This window comes from Poecilia reticulata, linkage group LG6, assembly GCF_000633615.1.
Source record: "Poecilia reticulata strain Guanapo linkage group LG6, Guppy_female_1.0+MT, whole genome shotgun sequence".
Classification (NCBI taxonomy): domain Eukaryota; kingdom Metazoa; phylum Chordata; class Actinopteri; order Cyprinodontiformes; family Poeciliidae; genus Poecilia; species Poecilia reticulata.
This window is the reverse complement of record NC_024336.1, coordinates 27,212,477-27,234,975: the sequence shown is the minus strand read 5'-3', so window position 1 is coordinate 27,234,975 and position 22,499 is coordinate 27,212,477. Positions and strand designations below refer to the sequence as shown.

At 36.6% G+C, this 22,499-nt stretch overlaps 1 protein-coding gene across 1 annotated transcript; it reads left to right on the top strand.

The window, feature by feature from the left end:
- Positions 1-24: 24 nt before the first annotated feature.
- On the top strand, positions 25-22,208 carry atp8b4 (ATPase phospholipid transporting 8B4). Its single transcript, XM_008411984.2, has 28 exons — positions 25-103; positions 943-1,001; positions 4,715-4,773; positions 4,875-4,988; positions 6,123-6,221; positions 6,322-6,383; positions 6,468-6,540; positions 7,561-7,631; positions 7,730-7,809; positions 8,457-8,615; positions 8,713-8,801; positions 9,767-9,963; positions 10,066-10,274; positions 11,374-11,417; positions 13,069-13,234; positions 13,311-13,499; positions 14,260-14,375; positions 15,247-15,411; positions 15,497-15,608; positions 15,687-15,792; positions 16,636-16,777; positions 17,411-17,594; positions 18,235-18,458; positions 18,538-18,621; positions 19,689-19,934; positions 20,570-20,708; positions 20,790-20,920; positions 21,020-22,208. The coding sequence occupies exons 2-28, from the start codon at positions 971-973 to the stop codon at positions 21,302-21,304; spliced, it is 3,576 nt and encodes a 1,191-aa protein (XP_008410206.1). The 5' UTR covers positions 25-103; positions 943-970; the 3' UTR covers positions 21,305-22,208.
- The last annotated feature ends 291 nt before the right edge of the window (positions 22,209-22,499 follow it).

The following is a 22,499-nucleotide window of genomic DNA, read 5'->3' as shown; positions in this document are numbered from 1 at the left end:
AAAATGAGCGGAATGCGTCGCTTGGAATAAACAAATGGTCGCTACAGATTGCCAGGATTCATGGAGACAACACAAGACTGCGCCTGTCACAAAGTTGTACAAGGTAAGACCGGAGGGACTGAGCATTCACTGTTCCTGCACCCATTTTGTAAAAACTGACACATATCAACAAGGTCTGTGAAGCGATTCCCATATTTTTACTGAAACTTATCCAGAATACGATAAAATACCCATCAATCAGTACTTGCTTCCTCTCACTGACAGTTGATAAGACAGAAAATGTAATAATAAACAGTCACTCTAGCGGTTAAACAAAATATATTTTGTAATTTTAACGCCAATAATTATGGGAAGATTTAGTCATTTTCATTTAAAGTAAACGTCAGGGCCGGTCCAAACCTTTTTGGGACCCCAAGCAGATTTTCGCTACATGTACCAACATGTCAACACTAGACGTTTTATCGTTCCTAAGCTGCTGTTTGTGTGTAACATCCCTCCTATTATTAGCATAATTTGTAATTTACTTACATCACACTGGTGTTATTATAGCTATTGATTTTAACCTTACAGAAGTAGCAAACAAAATATTTTATATTTGAGATGCAGAGTGGTACTTCAGTGTGCCATGTGTGTAACATATAAGTGAAGGCATCCACCAATGGAACTAGAATTTTTTTAAATCAGTAATAAGGAATTATTTATTTAAAACACTCTCTGATGTCATTCTGAAAAGTTGCTTGTAAGTTAGTTTAGTCTTATTGGTAAGATGAAATGTTTTTGCAGGGAGCCCACTCTGTTCTACTCACCTGGGATCTTTAGTTAGGCTGGGGATTTTCTCACCACTGTTGCTCATGTTTTTAAAGTTTGCAACAAAAACGGTGTCTTTTGTTTTGTGTGCTGTTAATTGTTAAACTTTTAATATTTTTTTTATGTTTCCTCCAGGAAAAGTCTGGGAGCGTCCCAGGAAAAAATGCCATTCTGGAGGAGAAATACATATGTTGGTAAGACACATTTGCTTGTGTTTATTCTGTATTTTGACAGAAATATTCCTGATACGTAGAAATTGTTTGCTGTTCTCTGGCTAAAAATTTGAAACTTCAAAAATGTAAAAAAAAATATATAAAGGCTAGTTATAGGAGTGGGCGATACAGACATAGAATTTTGTCATGATATTTCATGGTTCTATGGTGACAATGATAAAAATCTTGATGAAAAACTACTTATTATGTATTTTTTAGGTAACTGTAAGACACAGCAAGCATAGCACCTCTTGAAAAATGTTCACCATTTTAAATCGACTTTTCCAGGATGTCACTTACTTTAAAAAAAAAAAAAGATTTATATCTGCACCCAAAACTGTATTTAATCATATTTTCAAATGTACCTATATTTGTTGAACAAATAGTAAAAATATTATTTCCAATAATGTCAGTTTTTTAAATATCATTAAAGGAAATTTATTGAGACAGCAATAATTCAATATTTTCAAAGAAATTTTCATGATAATCTTTTTTCATGGTATGTTTGCCCAGAATTTTCACAAAAGAATAACACAAAAAAAATCTGTTAAAAAACACTTTATTTATCCCAAACAGAAATTAAATATTGTCATAACTCATATTAACCAGATCACCAGTAGCAGTCAGTCTTCCAGTAGATCTAAAGAAGCCTCTGACTGAAGACTGTAAATGTGGAATATTTCACAGCAGGACCAGAAACTATCCGCTTTGATTCCTGTGGGACAATTAAAATGATCCTTTTAAGACTTATCTTTAATTCTTCTAGTTTTAGTAAGAAACTTTGAAGAAATAAAGTCAAAAATGTTTCCAGAAGCATTTATTGCATCATTTCACTGTGACCTGCTCAGACTTGCAGGAGTTTCTGTGGAAAAGAAGAGACAAAAATTACAAACTAACCTGAATGAACATAAACTGCATGAATATAAATGTATAGGAGGCCGGAGTGAACAAGCGAAGTAGGTTTGTTAATAATTCATCATTGTAGTAACTGATAGCTGATCTCAGGCGATGTGTGAGATCATCTGTCTTGTTGCAGCTTGCTGCAGGTATGTTATACATAATTGAGCAACAGTTTAACCTCGTCTGGACACAGCAGGTTTATCTTGTGTGAAATGTTAGATAACGTTCGATAATTCAACTGTGAGGCTGTGGCTGGTGTTTCTGACTGGGTTTGTTTACCGTTTAGACGTAATTAAATAAGATGGAGCATGATAAAATACCCCTTACATGAACCCAGAGGGGAATGAATAGTTAATCTTTTACAGAGTTAGTGGGGTAAAATGGGCAGGTAGAGACAAGCTCAAGATGCCACAGGTATCTTCTCACCTTTATGCTGCCAGATTACTGATGTAGACCAAGTCAGTGAGGCGTCATTTCCAGTGAAAACTATTAGCGACACTTTATCACTATATAGATAAAGTGTAATAGATCCATAGACATTGCATCTCTTTTCTGGTTTGGTTTTCATGTCTCAGATCTTCAAACAAAAATACAAAATGTAACTTTAAAATTATGATTTTTTCATTAATTAATTGGTAAAAGAAAATATATCCAGACGAACCTGATCCTGTGTGAAAAAGTTTCCTGTGTTGTTTTTTGAACGGCCTGGTTAAGGTTGAACACTTCAATCAGATTTAAATCCAGGCTGCTTTGACTAGGCCACTTTTGTTTCTAGGAATTGTGAGACAGAGCTTTGTTTTGTTTTTGGTCACTAATGGTTGCAACTCTGTCCTATGGACGCCTTTTTACTTAATTTTATTTGTTTTGCTCAGGATTTTGGGATTTTTGTCATTACCTGGTTGATTAAAGTGTTTTGATTATTGTTGGATTGTGAACTTTGACCCTAACACGAGGCCAGGCTGACCTACAGGTAGCTGTAGTTGCTGTTCTGGGTTTTGTTGTGAGTTTTAGGTTTAGTTTGGCTGGTCAGCCTCACAACTGTCCCATATTTTATTCTTTTGAGCTTAACAACTCAAAAGAAAAAGCTAAATAATGCAACTGAGCTTCATAATTTAGCTTTTTCACAAAGATCCAGTTTGATCTGGGTAGTTTTCTTCAGATCAAACTCCATTATAACCATAATATTTTGAGCTTCATATTTGTTGGTCACGCACCAGATTAAAATTCAGTGATTTTCCTCTCAGTAAGAAGGTTTATTGTGGTAAATTTGTTAAATGAAAGTGTTAGAAATGACTAATATTTGTCATATCTGCTGTGGATCTAACCCAGTTTTCCCATTAAAGTCTCTCTAGGGAGTAATTTCTTTTTATGAAAGTTAATCTCCAGATTTCTAAATCATCATCAGTTACAACAATGTGCAGGATATTAAATAATAAATCAATATGGAGCAAAACCACTGCTGTTCATAGCTGCTCCTACTATAAAGGATAAAATTGCATCTAAAAATGTTCCGTTGCTTTATGTGAGACGGTTCAAGAGCTGGAGGTGCAACTTAAGTTTTGAAGGACTGGAATATTAAAATAATTAATAAGCTGCTGGACAAACACATTTTTCTGCTTCCTCCATGGAAACTAAGCTGCTGAATAATATGTTATTCTTAAAACATATGTTGAACTTTGTTAAAAAGTTTGGTAATTTGGGCCAGAAGGTTCCATAAATTCCTCTTGGATATTAATATACTTTTCAATCAGCAATAAATCAATTAATTGCATGATAAATTAAAGCAAGCTCAATAATTTCCATTTGCCAGATTGTTTTTCTCTCGTCTCTCTTTCTACTAAAGATTTGATGACAAAAGTCTTAAGTTTGGTGCTTTGGTCTCAATTAGCCCATTTTTTTTAAGGGTAACTTTGTTTACATTTGTTTTGTTTATTTATTTTGGATATCTAGGATATCTTACATTTACATTTCCACTGTGAAATAGATGAGAAATTACACTTTACTGATATTTATTTAAAACAAGCTTTTATTTCTTGCTGAAAAGTCTCTTGTAAGTTAGTTTGGTCTGATTTCAAGTTAACTAAGATATTGCACTAGAAACTAGACCACAAATACTTGGCAGGATTTTGTGGTTTTGGTCAAAAATCATCCAAAACAACAATATTATCATTAGTCACAATTTATTGTCCAACAAAATGTGTTATTGTGACAGACTCTAAATATATTCACTGTAAATACTTGATTCTCTGTGTAATTTCTGACAGTGTGTAAAAATATTAAACTTGTGCACTTAGGTCTTGCACTTCAGGTTGTATCATTTGTCTCTAAAAGAATAACACCTCAAATCGATTAATCTGGCGATTAATCGATTAATCAGTTAAAAATTGGCACATTTTAAAGATTTTTCATTGAACCAGTTAAGCATATTTTCATAAAATGTTAGAACTACATAAAAAAAATTGACGTAAATAAATAAATAAATTCCTTTTTTTAAATGAGAAAATAAATGTTTTAATACCTAAAATGCAATAACAAAACTTTCCTTTGGTGAATTTGAGCTAAAACTATTTTAGAGTTTTAGGTAAAACATATTCCCAGATAAATGTTTTCTTTCATCTTAAATGCAAAATGTATATATATTTTATACAGTTTTTGCTTAATTTCTGCTCTGATTGTGTAACCGAATATGTTACTAAATTAGTTTACAATTATGTCAATAATTGATTAATCGTGATTAATTGTTTAAGCCCTGAAAATATTCATGTTTTGAATCAAACTGTGTTTTGTGACTGCAGAGAAGGAACGCCGTGTAAAAGCCAATGCGCGAGAATACAATGAGAAGTTCTCGTACGCTGTGAGTGAAACCTTACAGTTGCTTCAGTCTTTGCTTTTGCCTTTACTCACAGCTGAAGATTTAATCTGTATTGTTTATTTTTTGTTGTTGTTGTTGTGCAGAACAATCACATTAAGACTTCAAAGTACAACGTCTTCACCTTCCTGCCCATCAACTTGTTTGAGCAGTTCCAGAGGGTGGCGAATGCTTACTTTGTTGTGCTGCTGATCCTCCAGGTAGGCAGAGTTTCTGCTCGTTAGTGGGGTACCACAAGGCTCAACCCTGGGTCCCCTCACATTTAATATCTACATGATAGCTCAGGTTATAACAAGAAAGAAGATTAGCTACCGTAACTACGCAGATGATACACAGTTCTACATTATGATGTCACCAGGTGACTCTGAATCCATCCAATCACAGAACAGATGATCAATGTGTTAATCTGTTGGACTAAAGAGGAAAACTGGCACACAGTTTTAATTATTACAGCTGGAAACTAATGACCCAAAATCTGGGTGTGGCGATGGATTCAGACCTGAACGTTCACAGCCACATAAAGACGGTTACAAAGTCGGCCTGTCACCTGGAGAACATTTCCAGGGTTAGAGGACTAGTGTGTCAGCGAGATCTAGAGAAACTCATTCATGTCTTTTCTTTAGTCACATTGATCACTGCAACAGCGTCTTCACAGGTCTGCCTAAAAAATCAATCAGATCCAGAACGCTGCTGCTGGAGTTCTGGCTAAAACCAGGAAGCTAGAGAACACCACCCAGTTCTAGTCCTTACACTGGCTCTCTAGGTCTTGTATTTTAAAAATCAGTGAAGTTTCTGGTTGCATTTCATTTGTCTCTAAAAGAATAACACGTAAAATGCAGCATTAAATTAAAAGCCTCTAAACCTCTAAACTTAAACAGTCTTAAAATACTGCTGTTAGTTTATAAATCACTGAACGGCTTAGCACCACAATATCAACCTTCCAGACCTCTCAGTTCTTCTGGTTCTGGTTCTGGTCCTGCTCTGCATCCCCTGAACCAGAACCAAAGAATCAGCATTCAGCTTCTATGCTCCACAAATCTGGAACAAACTTCCAGAAAACTGCAAAACAGCCAAAACACAGTTCCTTTAAACTAAAATCCCACCTGTTTAGAGTTGCTTTATCAGTATATTTGATAAATGTTCATATTTGATTTATCATCCTCATTTTGGTGATATTTGATGAAATGTAAAGCTTAATGCTTGTTTCATATTGGATGGCTGAACTATGTTTTTGTGATGTGAAGCACTTTGAACTGCCTTGTTGCTGAAATGTGTTTAGTTTATAAACTAAACTTGAGATTGGTTGAAAGTCTTAAGGCAGATTTTCTTTATAGTTAATCCCAGAAGTCTCGTCTCTGTCCTGGTTCACGACCATCGTGCCTTTGGTTTTGGTGCTGGTGATCACAGCTGTCAAAGATGCCACTGACGACTACGTAGGATTACGATTCCCCTCCTCACTCATTATTCATCAACCTCAAAACAATTATTTTTATTTTTAAAAATTAATAACTCATCTTCTTTTTCAAACTTCAGTTTCGACACAAGAGCGATCGGCAAGTCAACAACCGCCAGTCTCAGGTTCTCATCAGAGGAAGGTACTTCTGGCTGATCCTGTCAGCAATTTTCAGTAAAATCCCCAAACAAACAAACCCATTGATTGTGGATTTTATTTGTTTAAGTTTACAGAAGGAGAAATGGATGAACGTTCGAGTGGGAGACATCATCAAACTGGAGAATAATCAGTTTGTTGCTGTGAGTTAAATGCACAAACATTCAATTACTTCCAATTGGTTTTCCAATTACATTTACAAAACATTATTTATCATATTTGCATAGATAAGATTAGAAATAATTACATTTATTTTTTGGAAACCCATTATTATCCCTAATATAAAGAATCACTGTAATATGTTTTATTTAGTTTTTTCTTTTGTTTGTTTTAAATAAGATTAATTTTATTTCTTCAGAAGCATTTGTCTGTAAAACTGCTGAATTTAATCAATTTAGTTCTGAGTTTTTTCACTTCTAAATGCCACAGTTTGTTTTAAAAGTGGTTATTTTGTATGAAGTGAACAGGAATAATTAAATACAAACTAAATAAATGTATAAAAGGTGGTACGACTAATTTAAAAACATGTAAAAATTATTAAAATAACTAAGAATCCACAGAGTGAAATGATCAGTGCAGCTTTATTAAAAATAATTCTATGCTGACAAAGTTCCAGTAAAATTTTATTTCCATAAAAATGCTGCAACATGTTTACATTGGGTAAAGTACCTAAAAAATGTACTTAATTAAAAGTATCACTACGTCAACATATTTCTACTCAAGTAAAAGTAAAAAAATAACCATCCAAGAAATTATTCAAATAAGAGTAAAAAAGTATTTTGGTAAAAATGTGACTCAAGTGGTGAGTAACTAACCAAATTATCCACCATTTAATATTTAAAATTACATCAGACAGTTCAAAATATAAAGTTTTAACTAGTTACATTTACTGAAATTTCTTGGTATTTTAATGACGAAAATGACAACAATTCATATAAATGTCAAACAATAACTCCATATCTGTTTCTTTCAGTAAAAAAAAAGTGTTTTGTTTTTTATCCAGTGGGTAAAAAAAATCCAGAAATTTTACTCGAGAGGAAAAATACTTCACAATAAAATTTCTCAAGTAAAAGTAAAAAGCACAGCCAAAATACGCCTAATGGTGAATTCTTTCTAAAACGTTACTCATGAAGATGTGACTGTTTATCTGGATATCCTCGCAGGCCGATATCCTCCTCCTGTGCAGCAGTGAGCCTTATGGCCTTTGCTACATCGAGACAGCAGAGCTGGACGGGTGAGAGCTGCACCAGTTTTACAAAATACAAGCAGAAAATCCAAACTGAGCTGGACGGTGTTTGTGAAGTGAAAAGATTGTCGTTTCCCCTCCAACAGGGAAACAAATCTGAAAGTCCGCCAGGCCTTGAGTGTGACCTCAGATTTGGGAGACGTTTCAAAACTGATGGACTTTGATGGTGAGATGCTGCAGAGTGTTTGGATTTGTCCTGTTAATGCACACCTGTCACTTGTTTTGGGTTTAAAAATGAGGGAAATTTTACGCTTCCCGCTGAAAGCCGTCACACCAATCCAGCCTAGATCCAGCATTCCTCACATTTTAACACAGGAAATCTGTTCTCCCATATTAGCATTAATACGGTAAAATACAGATTTTACCGATCTATGCAGTAAAATACACACACAGAATTATATATCTATATACAGTAAAATTCTTTACTTTCTTTATTCTTTACCGGAGTTTTACTAAATACGATAAAATCTGTATTCCTAAAAGTAATTTTTTTCCCGAAAAAAGTTACTCAAGTAAATGTAACTAGTTGCATTCGCCTTTTTGACTAGTTACATTTACCGTATTAATACATATACAATAAAATTCTGTGGCTGCCATAATTTTACCATATTTATACGGAAATGTTGAGGCACAGAAATGCTTTCTTAAAATTATTATACTATGATACGTGAAGTTTACAGGAAAATTTTAATACAGGAGGACGGAGGGAAAAAGAGGGAGAATTCGGTACTTCCCCGACCAAAACACGAGACTTGGCCTGTATCTTAATGTTTTTGCGAGATCGTTTCCTTTTGTTTTGTTGTTTCTCCTCAGGAGAAGTCATTTGTGAACCGCCGAACAACAAGCTGGATAAATTTACAGGAACGCTGCACTGGAGAGACAATAAATACTCTCTGGACAATGAAAAAATGCTCCTGCGCGGTTGTGTTCTCAGAAACACTGAGTGGTGCTTCGGCATGGTCATATTTGCTGGTATTATTAATCAATATTTAATGATTTCAGCCTCCGTATCGCTGAGCTGTGTCTCAGTATTTGTTGTTTATCAGCTTTTTATTTCTGCTTTTATCAGGGCTGCAAACCAAGCTGATGCAGAACTGTGGGCGGACTAAATTCAAACGGACCAGCATCGACAAACTTATGAACACACTGGTTTTATGGGTAAGAAGTTGCTTTTCTTTGTATAAAACATTTTTGTTTTGTCGCTTTATTTTTTGTGAGATATTTGGTGAAATTGGCTCCAGATGAGTTTGTGATTTAAGAAAAAAATCCACAAAACTATTGAAATCCACCGTAAAACATTTGAAGGTGGTTTAACTTGAAAATAAAAGTCCACCTGCTGCCTTGAAAATGCAATTTAAGTCAACAAGAGAATTGTTTTGGTTTTAACTAATTAAAGTTCATGAAATTGATTTAACAACAAGAGACAAGTTGTCCAAACATTGTTTTTTAACTTCATTCATCTTGAATTGTGAGTTTTGACTAAAAAACTTCCCTCACCGAGTTAAAGAGCCACATTTCTCTATTATTTTACTCACAATATCAAGTTAAAGTAAATACTTATTTTACTATAGAATAATTTAAATTCTTGTTTCAAACTGCCCTTAAGCTGGAGGAGCAATAAAACGTACAAAAAATGAGATGCTAGCCAGTTTTTTCCATACATGCTAGGCTACATGTTGGTGCGTCATTGTCTCCATGGTTACCAATGGTTATACCGTAGCTTCTCCATAATGCGATATTTGATATCTTTGTAATCATATTTACTTATAAAGTAAACGATAGTTAATCTTCTTTCCTTGTAAAAAACGTTTGCTGTAAATCTGCGATTACACCAACGGCTGACAGTCGTTATGGTTAACGACTGATATGCGTCACCGCCGTAACTTTCCTCATTAAAAGTTACAAAATGACAAGTTTGGTTTCTGTCCTTGTCTGTTTATGCAGCCGACCCATTTTTAAAGGGAAATCAACTGAATAAAAGTGATATTAGGATATCGGCTGCCTGTTTTTGACATTCTTTGACGGAGCGCGGTGGTTGTTTTGACGTCGGCCATGGCGGAGCGGGCGGAGTTCTGGAGAGTGTGACGTCACCTGCAAACGGTCAATACTGTTTCTATTTTCAGATTTTTGCCTTCCTCATCTGCATGGGGGTGATTTTGGCCATAGGAAACACCATTTGGGAGACTTGTGTGGGCAGAAAGTTTGAGCTGTTCCTACCGTGGGACAAGTTTCAGAGCAGCGCCGTTTTTTCTGGCTTCCTCACCTTCTGGTCCTACATCATCATCCTCAACACTGTTGTCCCCATTTCCCTGTATGTCAGGTAAAAACAAACAACCTAATTTCCTTCTAGATGCTATAATTTATCAGCTCACTTATGACAGTTTGCAGAACACCAAATGTTTTTTCTCACTCGTTCCTTCAGTGTGGAGGTCCTGCGGCTCGGTCACAGTTTCTTCATTAACTGGGACCAGAAGATGTACCACAACGCGAGCGACACGCCGGCCGAGGCTCGCACCACCACCCTGAACGAGGAGCTCGGACAGGTCGAGTTCATCTTTTCTGACAAGACCGGCACGCTGACGCAGAACATCATGGTGTTCAGCAAATGCTCCATTAATGGGCAGACATACGGTAGGAGTGAGGCTCTTTAATCTCAGTAGCAAATGAAAACAAATGGCCGTATCATTAAAAATAGACGTTAATATTTTTAAACATTGCAAAAACACTAAATTATACCAAGTATTTTTAGTCTAGTTTCTAGAGTTAACATCTTAGTTCACTTGAAATAAAACAAAACGAACTTGAAAGTAACTTTTCAGCCAGAAATAGGAGTTTTTACTCGATAATTCAATTCAAGTCAATAATTAATATTGATGAAAAAAGATTAGTTATAAGTGAAATAATCACCCAGTGGAACAAGACATTTTAACTTGTAATATGGGAAAAATGTCGTGTTCCTCTGGCAGATTAAATACTTGGTAAGATTTTGTGTTTTTGCATTTGAACCACATAGAGGGACTTACATTTATAAACACTATATATACACTGTCACAATATATCAGTCAATGATGAATTAAATCAAACTCAATAATATCCAGTCGTTTTTCTCTTTTCTCTCTTTCTTCCAAAAACTGGATGATAAGTTTTCAGTTTGGTGTTTTGATCTCAACTAGCTGTTTTTTAAAGGACAATTTTATTTACAGAGTCTTCATAGTTAATTTTATTTGTTGTTTTGTTTATTTATTTTAGTTATTTAAAATGTCTTCTAATACTAAATGACTATTAGAATTTAAATTGTATTAATTTTTGAGAATTTTTGTAATTTTTATTCCATTGCCATTATATCACTTGAAAATGGTCTAAAAATAATATTATCATTTATCGCAATAACTTCTGGGACTATTTATTGTCCAGCTAAATTTGTTACTGTGTCAGGCCTGCAAATATTCCTGTTTTTAAACATGCAGCAATAAAAGCACTTGTGTGTTTTTTTTATTTATGAGCCGTTGATTGCAGGAAGATTAGTACAACTAATTAAGTGAGATATAATTTAGTTAATGTCGATGGAAAAACATTTTCCATCTCCTGTCATTTATTTTGTAAATAAAATTTAGATTGTGTGAAATTAAACCACTGTAATGTTCATTCAACAGACAATCAGGCTTATTTGGAGTTATTGTTTAAGTTTTGTCAAGATGCTGAATGTTTGAATTTTTCATTTTTTCTCAAGGTGATGTCTATGATGAATTCAACCAGAAGGTGGAAATTACAGAGGTATGTTAGATTTAACTCCTTTATGTTTATTGACTATTTATTTTAAAGTTAAGTTCTTTCATAATTGCATATGAAAAAATGGTACAGTCCTGTTAAAAAGCCTGTTTCATTCAAAAATAATTTCAGATCTTTAGTACAACTCAACTGAAAAAAACAAATCATTCACTAAAGAAATCTTCTATGGGGAGAAAATGGAAAATACATAAACGATTTGACTGCAAAAGTGTCCTGTTTACTTAAAATAGTAGTTTATTACAGCTAAATCTTCTTGGATTGTAGTTTCTCATCATGGCACATCTGCAGCATTTTTTCCCATCTATTTTTGGTCCGAATCTGTGATACTGTGAGAACATTTCCTTTGCACAACCTTCTTCTGACAGGGCAAAACTTTAGACTTCTTTTGTTGGGATTTTTTAAGCCGCTTTGATTCAATGTCATGCTGAAAGACGAAGTTCATCATAAAACTGACAGTTTTGTGCCATTGGTGTCTGGTATGGTGGCTCAGAAGGGTCAATAAAATACAAAAGCTGCAACAGATACTGTAACAACAGAAAGGACAACAACTTCTGAGGCGTTATTTGTTTGTACTTTAAATCTATATGCTACATTTAGCTCACGTAGTTTAATCTACATTAAGTTATGTAGATTTCAGTCAATAACTGAAGCTGTTTGGTCATAAAATGCCTTAGCAGCTAAAAACTACGGTCTACAAATAACTGCAGTCTAACTTACCCACCTGATGAGTGGGCACTGGTGACAAATCCACTCTTCTCATCAAGACACCCACTCCGTTCAGAATCACTGTTTTCACAAACTAAAGTGTCATCTGATGCTTCCAAATTAAAAAAAAACTCTTCTTGATGTGCAGAGAAATAAAATTATGATTTTCTGCTGTGCATAAAGTTAAGGAAGTGATTTAATGTCCAGAAATAAAATATTTCACTAAATTGTGGCAGCAGCTTTTCAGGCTTTGCTTATATTTGGATATTTATCAATATATTTTTCTCAGCTCTGATATATTGTTGTTGTTGAGCTCATATCTCTATTTATTCAGTAATTAGGCAGCAAAAATAGATTTGAATTAAAATATTGCTTATTTTGCCAATTATATGCCTTTCGAATACATATGTGGATGCGAGGGGACTGGAAATTGTTCCAAAAGCAGGAAGTGGACAATAGGGCAGGGCATTCTGGGTAAATACAACCAAAACAACGCTCAAGTCAAGAGCTAGCAGGAGAAACGGCTCGTCGTCTTTGACCAAAGACAAAAGAGAAATCCTAAAACCGCTAAAATCTGACGCTACTCATTTTTGTTTACATTTTGCGAAGAAGAAAGTTGCGCTCATGTCTTCTTCAGAAGTTTTCATGTCGTTTACTTCAGTGGTTCTTGGTGCAGCGCCCTCACAGGCGAGGAAGGGAACAGGTTTTTCAAATAGTTTGGTTGGTTTTACATGATGCAGTGTGAAAACAAACTGCAGCAGCTGAAAATGTAACAAATGCTGCATTTTTGGCCTCAAATTGAACCGAGTCTGCCAGGCTATCCGGTGAAAACACTTAGTAACTCGTCTCAGTTTAGTTTATCCCGTTGCTTCTCTAACAAATGTCACTTTTATTCCTGAAATAAGTTGCCGATAACCATCTGTTTCCTCAGAAAACAGCGTGCGTAGACTTTTCCTTCAACCCGCTCTGTGACAAAGCCTTCAAGTTTTATGACTGCAGCCTGGTTGAAGCCGTCAAGCAGCAGGGATCTGCAGTGCAGGACTTCTTCAGACTGCTGGCTCTGTGCCACACCGTCATGCCAGAGGAGAAGAGTGAAGGTAAAGCTACACACACCTGTTACAATTATATTGTCCAGGACATTTTCCTCTGATCACTATTTCTGTTTAAATGAAGGGAATCTGGTGTACCAGGCCCAGTCACCGGATGAGGGAGCGTTGGTAACCGCAGCACGAAACTTTGGGTTTATCTTCCGGGCTCGAACTCCAGAAACCATCACGCTTTGTGAGATGGGAAGAGCGGCTACCTACGAGCTGCTGGCCATACTGGACTTCAACAACGTGCGCAAGAGAATGAGTGTCATTGGTTAGGTCTTTACGTATAATAGCACTAGTAGTCAACATGACTCCACTTTTCTTTTTAGCAGAAAATTGCTGGCTTTAATTGTCTTTTATTGCCTGCGACTTTTCGTCTACTTCACATGTGTTAAACTCGAGACCCGGGCCAAATTTGGCCCACTCTAGCTATTTATGTGACTCTTTGGACTCCAGAGAGACGCATAAATAACTTACCTTTAACTTAACAGTTGTTTGCTTAAATATTATTGTATCAATCAAATTAAAGCAGGTTTTATCTGCCAGATTGCACCAGTCTCTCCAGTTTTTTGCGATCATGAAAAATCAACAGATTCCCCCGAATGAAGGATGAGGCTGTAGTGATGAACAGTGAGATTTAACAGAAATAAATCCTTAGTTTCACAATAAGAGCTGTATGTACACACAAAAAGAAACACACTCTTACAACCGTAACATTCATACCATAAAAAACTAAAAATATCTGATATAATCTTAAAACTGCACGCTAGTTTTTGTATACAATGAAAGAAATTCACAGTGTTAGACGTTCAATGCTAAAGACATACTTGTTTACAACATAAACATGCAGTTTAATGGGTTTTATCAATAGATTCTGGCACAACCGGCCCTTTAAGAACATTCACGATCGTGAGACGGCCTAAAATGGAAATGAGTTTGACATTCCTGATCTACTTATTTGTTGTCCTAGCTTATGTGATTTTTTTAAAACCCTTTTTTTGTTTTTTTGCTTGGTTTGTTTTCTGATCCAGTGAGGAATCCCCAAGGTCAGATTAAACTATACTGCAAAGGAGCCGACACGATCATCTTTGACCGCCTGGATCCGTCCAGCGAAGACCTCATGTATGCTACCTCAGAACACCTCAGTGTGAGTTTTACCTGAGCGATTCAAGAACTATCATGCAAAATTCACATTTTGAATGTTTTTGTGCTTCCATTTGGGTTTCTACTGCTTCTAAAAACAGCAGTAGCGCTTTAAAAAAAAGCCACTCAGACATTTTTTAGGCAATAATTTAATATTTTTTGGTGTCTGGAAAATGAGCCATTTCAAAAACCCTCAGAATGTCAGCACCTAGAAAGAAACCCCAGCTTAGCCCAGCTTGTTACCTAGCAACCCCAGCAAAATTCCACCTGTTACTTAGCAACCGAAGCTGAACTCCAGCATGTTTGGTCAGCGGATTTTACTGCTGGAAAAGAGAAGTGTTTTGTTTTGTTTCTTGTTGGTTGTGCAGGAGGCTCCACTTCTGCTTTTCAAAGATGTACAGTTGAATAATTGCGCATCTGTTTGCTGCCATTTTCACATGTGAGTTTTTTATTTTAATTTATGTGTTTATTTATTTGATCTGACTCATTCTTTTAGCCAGGATGACATAGCATCATTTTAACATGCAGGAAAAAATATTTATAAACCTGAAAAAGAAGCATCCAAAGGATTATAGATTATGGATTATAGTCTGACTCAACAGATTTAAGTGACAAAATGCATCTGTGTGCTTTGAGCGCTCCTGCAGCAGCTGAACTAAATTGGATCTACGTGGTTTTCCTTGAATATTTTTTTTAATTTACATCTATCCAGATTGTATTAGCATTTTGACTAAAGAACACAAAAGAGCAGTGCTGCAGCTTTGATTGCTTTTTAAAACTCAAGTGTTCTGCTTGATTAGCTGACTGACTTTTTAAACTTTCTTTGTAAAGTTTCTTTGACTCCAGAGCTGTTGATTGTGTTCATTTCCTCACAGGAATTTGCAGGAGAAGGGCTTCGAACTCTAGCTCTTGCCTACAAAGACCTCAGCGAAGAATATTATCAGGTGTGGCAGAAGAAGCTTCACTACGTGAGCACTGTGATCGAGAACCGTGAAGAGCAGCTGGCTGCTCTATACGAGGAAGTCGAGCAAGGCATGAAGGTAAAACTGGCCTCCTTTTTGTTTTCACCGTTGAAGCGATGAATCTTACCTAACAGCTGCAGACTGACTTCTGACTTGGTTCAAGCTTCTTGGAGCCACAGCGATAGAGGACAAACTTCAAGAAGGAGTGCCAGACACAATCGCCTGCCTGAATCTAGCCGACATCAAGATCTGGGTGCTAACAGGGGACAAGCTAGGTAGTGAAGAAATCTGGAAGATGAGTAATTGCTAACATGCTGTGGGGAGTTTCAGATCTGCAAACTGTGTTGTTTTAGAGACGGCGATGAGCATCGGTTACTCCTGCAACATGCTGCGGGACGACATGAATGAGGTGTTTGTCATCTCTGGGCTCACGCAGCTGGAGGTGCAGCAGCAGCTCAGGTAAACGCACCTCGTTAACGCAACGGTTTTCAGCCTGTTGCGTTAATGGGCTGAAATAAGATTAGTATTGTTATAATAAAATTACCCTAGTAATAAAAGAGATTGTGAAATATCTCTACTCTTGAAAAATAATTCTGGATTTCCTACCCAGTGAAGGAAAAACAAACGTGTTTTAGCAAAAAATTCACCAGATGCAGATATACAACTGCAGTTCCTGTTAAAGTTTTATACGTTTGAAAAATTTTCTTTGGCCTGATTTTGTTATTTTTTGTTACTTATTAAATTATTGTATGTTTTTTCCTTTTTTCTAGCAATAAGTTAATGTTTTCTGATGTCTGGAGAACGAGCCATTTCAAAAACATCCAGAATCAAACATCACAAACCGCAGGAACTGCGTTGTTACCTAGCAACCCCAGCAAATCCCAGCAACCAAGTGTAACTCCAACAGTTTGCCCAGCTGTTTCTACCTCTGTACAATGGCTACTGGAAAAGTCAAATGTTTTCTTGTTGACTTACCATCCAGAAACCACTTGTTGCAGGAGGTGCTGCACAGCCAACAGCACCTCCTGTTGGCTGTGCAGGAGGTGCTGTTAATGCTTTTCAAAGATATACAGTTGTATAATTGCGCATCTGTTTGCAGCCATTTTTACGTGCGAGTGTAAACGTTGAGTTGGGCGGCTGGGCAGCAGCAGTTAATTTAGACTTAAAGAGGCCCTAAAAGAGCTCATTTTAAAAGGAGCTCAAAACTAAAATCTTAGAGTGATTTTGTAATGTAATAAACCAGTTTTTTTTATAGCCCTAACATGTTCAAGCAAGCATAGTAGATGTGTCCTCTCTCCTTAGGAACGCTAAAGAGAACATCCTCGGACTGAGCCGGGTGAGCAGCACAGGAGACGTCGAGAAAGACGACATGTTTGCAGAAGATTCAGTGTTTGAAGAAACAATTATTTCCGAGTATGCTTTGGTCATCAGTGGTCACAGTCTGGTGAGACGTAATCAATTTGACTTTTTTTTATTTTGTTTTGTGCACAGCAGGTGTTAAACCATTAACCATAAACACCTTAGATGCGTAGTAACTAGTTGCATTTACTCAATTACATTTACTTGAATAACTTTTTTGAAGAAATTTATTTTTTGGAGTATTTTTACTACGCTGTTATTTTTACTTCTACTCAAGTAATTTTATTATAAAGTATCTACTCTACATTTTCATCCTTAAAATAACAGAATTTCCACTTAACTTTGTACTTTGGTCCGTCTGACGATGTCATTTTTAAATATTAAATGATTGATAATGTCATCAGTTACTGAGAACTTCAGTAGACTTTTTAGTAAATACTTGTTGAAGTGATGCTACTCTTACTTACTCTGCTTGTTTTTCTGCTGAATGTTGCATCTCTCTTCACCTGCTGCCGACTAAATAAAGTCTAATTAGCGGAAAGCTGCTGGCCTGCTGACGGCCATCGGCTTCATTACGGGTTTTCATTAACGTCCATTTCCTCACCGCCTGCAGCCGGATGGGAAACTTTTTACCACTGCTGCCTCAGCAGGGCCGTTTCTTCAGCGCCGCCGTGGGACGGTGTGTTAATCAGGTGTGATGTATGTGTTCGGCCCGCAGGCCCACGCGCTAGAGCCCCAGCTGGAGCACACGCTGCTGGATCTGGCCTGTTTGTGTAAAACGGTCATCTGCTGTCGGGTCACACCGATGCAGAAAGCTCAGGTGGTGGAGCTGGTGAGGAGGCACAAGATGGCCGTCACGCTGGCCGTGGGGGACGGCGCCAACGACGTCAGCATGATCAAAAGTGAGTAAAGGCCGGTGCCGATGGTTCAAAATTAAAACTTTTGTTTTGATCTTCTCACTTTGTTTTCTGAAAAATACAGGAGAGGATTATGGCCGCCGGAAAAGAATTAAGAATCTGACTTTAATCTCAGGTTTTTTTACTTTAATCTCTGAATTTTGACTATTCTGATTTTAAGCTTTGGAGATCAAAGGTCAGAATTAAAAAAAAAAAAAACATTTTCCCCATGTTAAAATGAAATAATAAGTGAAATAAACTAGTATTTTTTTCATCAGTATTAAGGAGTTATTGATTTAAAACAAGCTCCTATATTTTGCTAAAAAGTTACTATTTTTTGCAGTGTCTGATCATTTGTTATTCAGATTTCACTGAAACCAAGCAAACCAATCAATCAAACTACAAACCAACAGGCAATTCATAAAACAACTTCTTTGCTTGTATTAATAATCAGTGAAAATGTGCAAACATTTTATGAATATCATGTTATAATCTCATTATGTATGCCAAAGGTTTAATTAAAAGCAGTTCTACATTATGTGCCCCCAGTTGTAGGCGTGAGCCTTTTAATCCTAAATATTGCCTTTAATATGTGTGATATTCCACATTATGACCCACATTATGCTTTTTTCTTGTGCTGCGTCAGCCGCCCACATCGGCGTGGGCATCAGCGGACAGGAGGGGATGCAAGCTGTTCTGGCCTCAGATTACTCCTTCGCTCAGTTTCGGTACCTGCAGAGGCTGCTGCTGGTGCACGGGCGCTGGTCCTACTTCCGAATGTGTAACTTCCTGGCCTACTTCTTCTACAAGAACTTTGCCTTCACACTCGTCCACTTCTGGTACGGCTTCTTCTGTGGTTTCTCAGCACAGGTGAGAAAACTGTCATTTACATCAAAATATATGACCAGTTTTATTGTAAAAAATGTGTTTAATCTCCTTTTTCCCACAGACTGTGTACGACCAGTGGTTCATAACCCTCTTCAATATCGTTTATACATCGCTACCAGTTCTGGCGATGGGACTTTTTGATCAGGTATTGTTAGAAAACATGGAATAAATAAACTTCCATATGATAGTATCCTACTGTAATGGAAGATGAATATATTTTACAGTGGTTGCCATACAAATTGAAGGTGCTGTATATCTTAAGGCAGGGATGTCCAAATGTGGCCTGGGGACCATTTGCGGCCCGCAGAACAATTCCGGTGCGGCCCTTAATCAGAACTCAAGAAAAGCCTTAACTTGGATTTGCCTGTTTGATGCAAATACACATTTAAAAACAACATTAGAGTGAAATTTTTATTGAATTTTCACAAGCCGTTCAAAACAGATGCAATTAAAATCTTGAAATGGAAAATATAAGGTGGAACTCAAAGTGTTTTGCTTTCAATTTAATTTAATATGTTAGTAACAGTGACTAAAACTATCTAGTGGATTCTACTAACATGCAGAAACTTACCAAAGTAAAGTAACTATAAACTGTTCTTGTTGCTGAAAATATAGTCAACTTGAGAAATGTTTTCTTTTTTTTATTTGGAAAACTTCTAAAACTCCTTTTGTTTATTTTGTTTAGAAAATACAAACTGCTAATTTAATTAAAACATTGTGTGTTATTTAGCTGGTAAAAATAAAAAGGAATTTTTTTTTCTGCATTTTTAATTAAAAAGAAAGATATTGAAATGTTCTGGTTCCCAGAGTAGTTTGACATTTTTGGCCTTCATGCCAAAAAGTTTGTACACCCCTGGCTTAAGCTGTGCCTTTTTGAATTTAAAAAAAATTATGTCCACAGTTTGTCAACTTCCTAATTCTTCTAAAACTTTTGTCTTTTCAAGACACTGTCAGGTCATCCAGGTGAATATTGGGTTATGCTGCCCTGTTTTACTGTTTTAAATAACAAACCTCCTTGATATTTAAAATATATATCCTCACCACAATAAATGTAACTAATCTGTTACTAATTCTTCAACCCCTACAACTAATACTAATTTACTCACTATGTGTTATCTGTAACTAACCATTTGTCTTGCTAACTCTGTAGGTATTAGACTTTAGTAATCAGGAACTGCTTAACTTATCTAATTACCAACTTATTTCTGCCAGGACGTCAATGACCAGAATAGCCTTCGCTACCCGAGCCTGTACAAACCGGGCCAACAGAACCTGCTCTTCAACAAACGGCAGTTCTTCCTCTGCACGCTGCAAGGCATGGTCACGTCATTCCTGCTTTTCTTTATTCCCTACGGAGCGTTCTCCGTCATGCTGAAGGACGACGGCTCCGACTTCTCCGACCAGCAGGCGTTTGCCGTCACCATAGCAACGACATTAGTCATCGTTGTGAGTGTTCAGGTGAGTCTCTGAGCAGACTGAACTGTTCTGTTAGTGTTATAATAATAACCAACACTGTACATCAAAGGGGATTTTGTATGTTTTTATACTTCCATATGGATTTCTACTCCTACAAACGGCCCAAGCGATTAGAAAAACATCCAGCTGTTTTTGAGCAATAATTTAATGTTTTTTGGTGTCTGGAAAATAAGCCGCTTCAAAAACCTTCTAAATGTAACTTTGCATATCAGCACCTAGCAACCCCAGCAAAGCCCGGCCCGTTACCTAGCAACCCCAGTGGAGTTCCGCCCGTCACCTAGCAACCCAAACACAGCTCCGATCCAGCCTGTTGTTTACTTACAATCTACAATAACTTCTTTGAAGAATTTTCCCTTTGGGATCAATAAAGTATTTTTAAATTATATTGAATAGAACTTGTTGGCAGCCATTTTCATGTGTGAGTGTAAACGTTGAGTTGGCCAGAAGCAACTTATTTGGATTTAAATTGACAAGGGGCCCTAAAGCAGCTCAAAATAGGCTAACTGAGCAGGCTAAAATCTCACTGTTTAAAAATGATATTGTGCAAAGAAAAAAATGTTTTGAATCATCCATAGATCTATCCTAACCTGTTAAATGTGTGATGTCTTTGTTATTAGATTGGACTGGATACACACTACTGGACTGCAGTCAATCATCTGTTCATGTGGGGCAGCCTGATCGTGTATTTTGCCATTCTGTTTGCAATGCAAAGTGACGGCCTGTTTGGCATCTTTCCGAGTAATTTCCCATTTATTGGTGAGTTAGGCTCAATATGATAAAAAAAAAAGACTGGTGGAAACGAAGCAGAAGGAATTTCATATTGCTGTTTTTCCACAGGCACGGCTCGTAACTGTCTCTCGGAGAAGAGCGTGTGGTTGGTCATCCTGCTCACCACTGTGGTGTGCATTTTGCCTGGCTTAGTCTTGAGCTTCCTGAGAGTCGACCTCTTCCCAACTCTAACAGACAAGGTGCAGGAACAGTGAGAGTTTCTATAGAGTCAGTATAGAAGATGCTGTACAATCTGACAATCTTCGGGGAATTAAGAGATCGCTGGTTCGTCTTCACAGGTTCGTCATTTGCAGCAGTCCAGGAAGAAACAAAGGCCTCAGGAACAGAACCTGAGGCGAGTCCGCCGGACCAGTTCCCGCCGCTCTGCCTACGCCTTCTCCCACCAGCAAGGCTATGGAGAGCTGATCACCTCAGGCAAAAACATGAGAGTGAGCACACTGTCTTCCACTCACTCCCTGGAAAGAATAGCACAGAGCTCCAGCTGGATAGAAAATATACTGAAGAGGAAGAACGAAGTCTCAGCAGAACCAGCAGAGAGCCATAAAGCAGACAGGCTGAAGTAACACGAAAGGATTCAAGTGCCTAACCAGAGTATTAACACCCATTTTAACTTCTCACATTTTTGTTATGTTACAAGTACAAACTTTAATTTTAGTAGGATTTTATATTGTTGGCCAAAAGCCAAGGTGGAAGGAAATTGATATATGTCAGTATCAAAATGTTTTACAAATAAAAATCTGGAACAGTTTGGCATGTATTTCTATACAGTCAACACCATAGACAACAACACCATAATCTTTTGTTGCAATCACAGGTCCAAGTCTTTTGGAGCATATTACTACCAGCAGCCTTGAGACTGAAATTTTTGACTTGTTCCTTGCAAACTAATTGAAGTGGATTGAGAGCATCAATCCAATAGGCTGTTCTAACATACGAGCATGCTTTCATTTAAGATATTACATTGTTTTTCTAAAGGATTTCCTGAAGTTGAGTTCAGTGGGAAGGGATCACATAGTAGATCAAAAAAATTTTGAAATGTTACTTGAAATGCATAAAGGGATCATATTTGTGTGCTTAACTACATACTATTAGACAACAAAATTCAAGTGTATTATGTACGCTTGTGTTTTTCCTAAATCCTATAAGTTTGTTTTGTAATTTCTGGAGTATTTTTGACTTGTCCAAGGAATACTCTGGATGAAAGCGATTTGTCTGGCAGTAGGGTTCATTTCCATACGGTTTAGGTTTTGATTATAGCTGTTTGCAGTGAAAAAGTTATGAAATTTTTTGGCCTTCTTGGTGTTCCGTACATGAAGAGCAGGAATGTCATAGTGGACCACATTTAGCAACCAAGTGTGAGATATATACACTCAACAGCGCCGGTTATTGCTTACATATGTAACCCTTCTTTGTTTGTCTCAAGTCCAGTAGGTTGACTTCACAACAAACACACTCAAGTTCACCGTATTTACTCTAACAAAAGAGAAAATAAAGTTGGTGGTTAATCTCAGTCCAGCAGCTTCTGACCCTATAGATAAAATGAAATAAAATAAAAAACCCTTAAGAAACTAATGGTTCTCAATGAGGTGCTAACAGCAGTTAGCAGTAATAAAATTAAACACAGACAAAATGCACATTAATTATGGTAATAACAGTCAAAAAACATATACAAATTATGGCAAAATTGTACATGAAACCCTGTATGTGACTAAATTAGTCTAAAATATGTGTTAAAATTGAATACTTAGAGAAAAAAAA

What these genes read in the sequence shown, in the direction of transcription:
- atp8b4 (XM_008411984.2), top strand. Translation starts at nt 971, where the DNA reads ATGCCATTCTGGAGGAGAAATACATATGTTG. An exon ending in CATTAATGGGCAGACATACG is followed by an intron (nt 10,275 to 11,373) that starts GTAGGAGTGAGG and finishes TTTTTTCTCAAG; the next exon opens with GTGATGTCTATGATGAATTC. An exon ending in CTACCTCAGAACACCTCAGT is followed by an intron (nt 14,376 to 15,246) that starts GTGAGTTTTACC and finishes ATTTCCTCACAG; the next exon opens with GAATTTGCAGGAGAAGGGCT.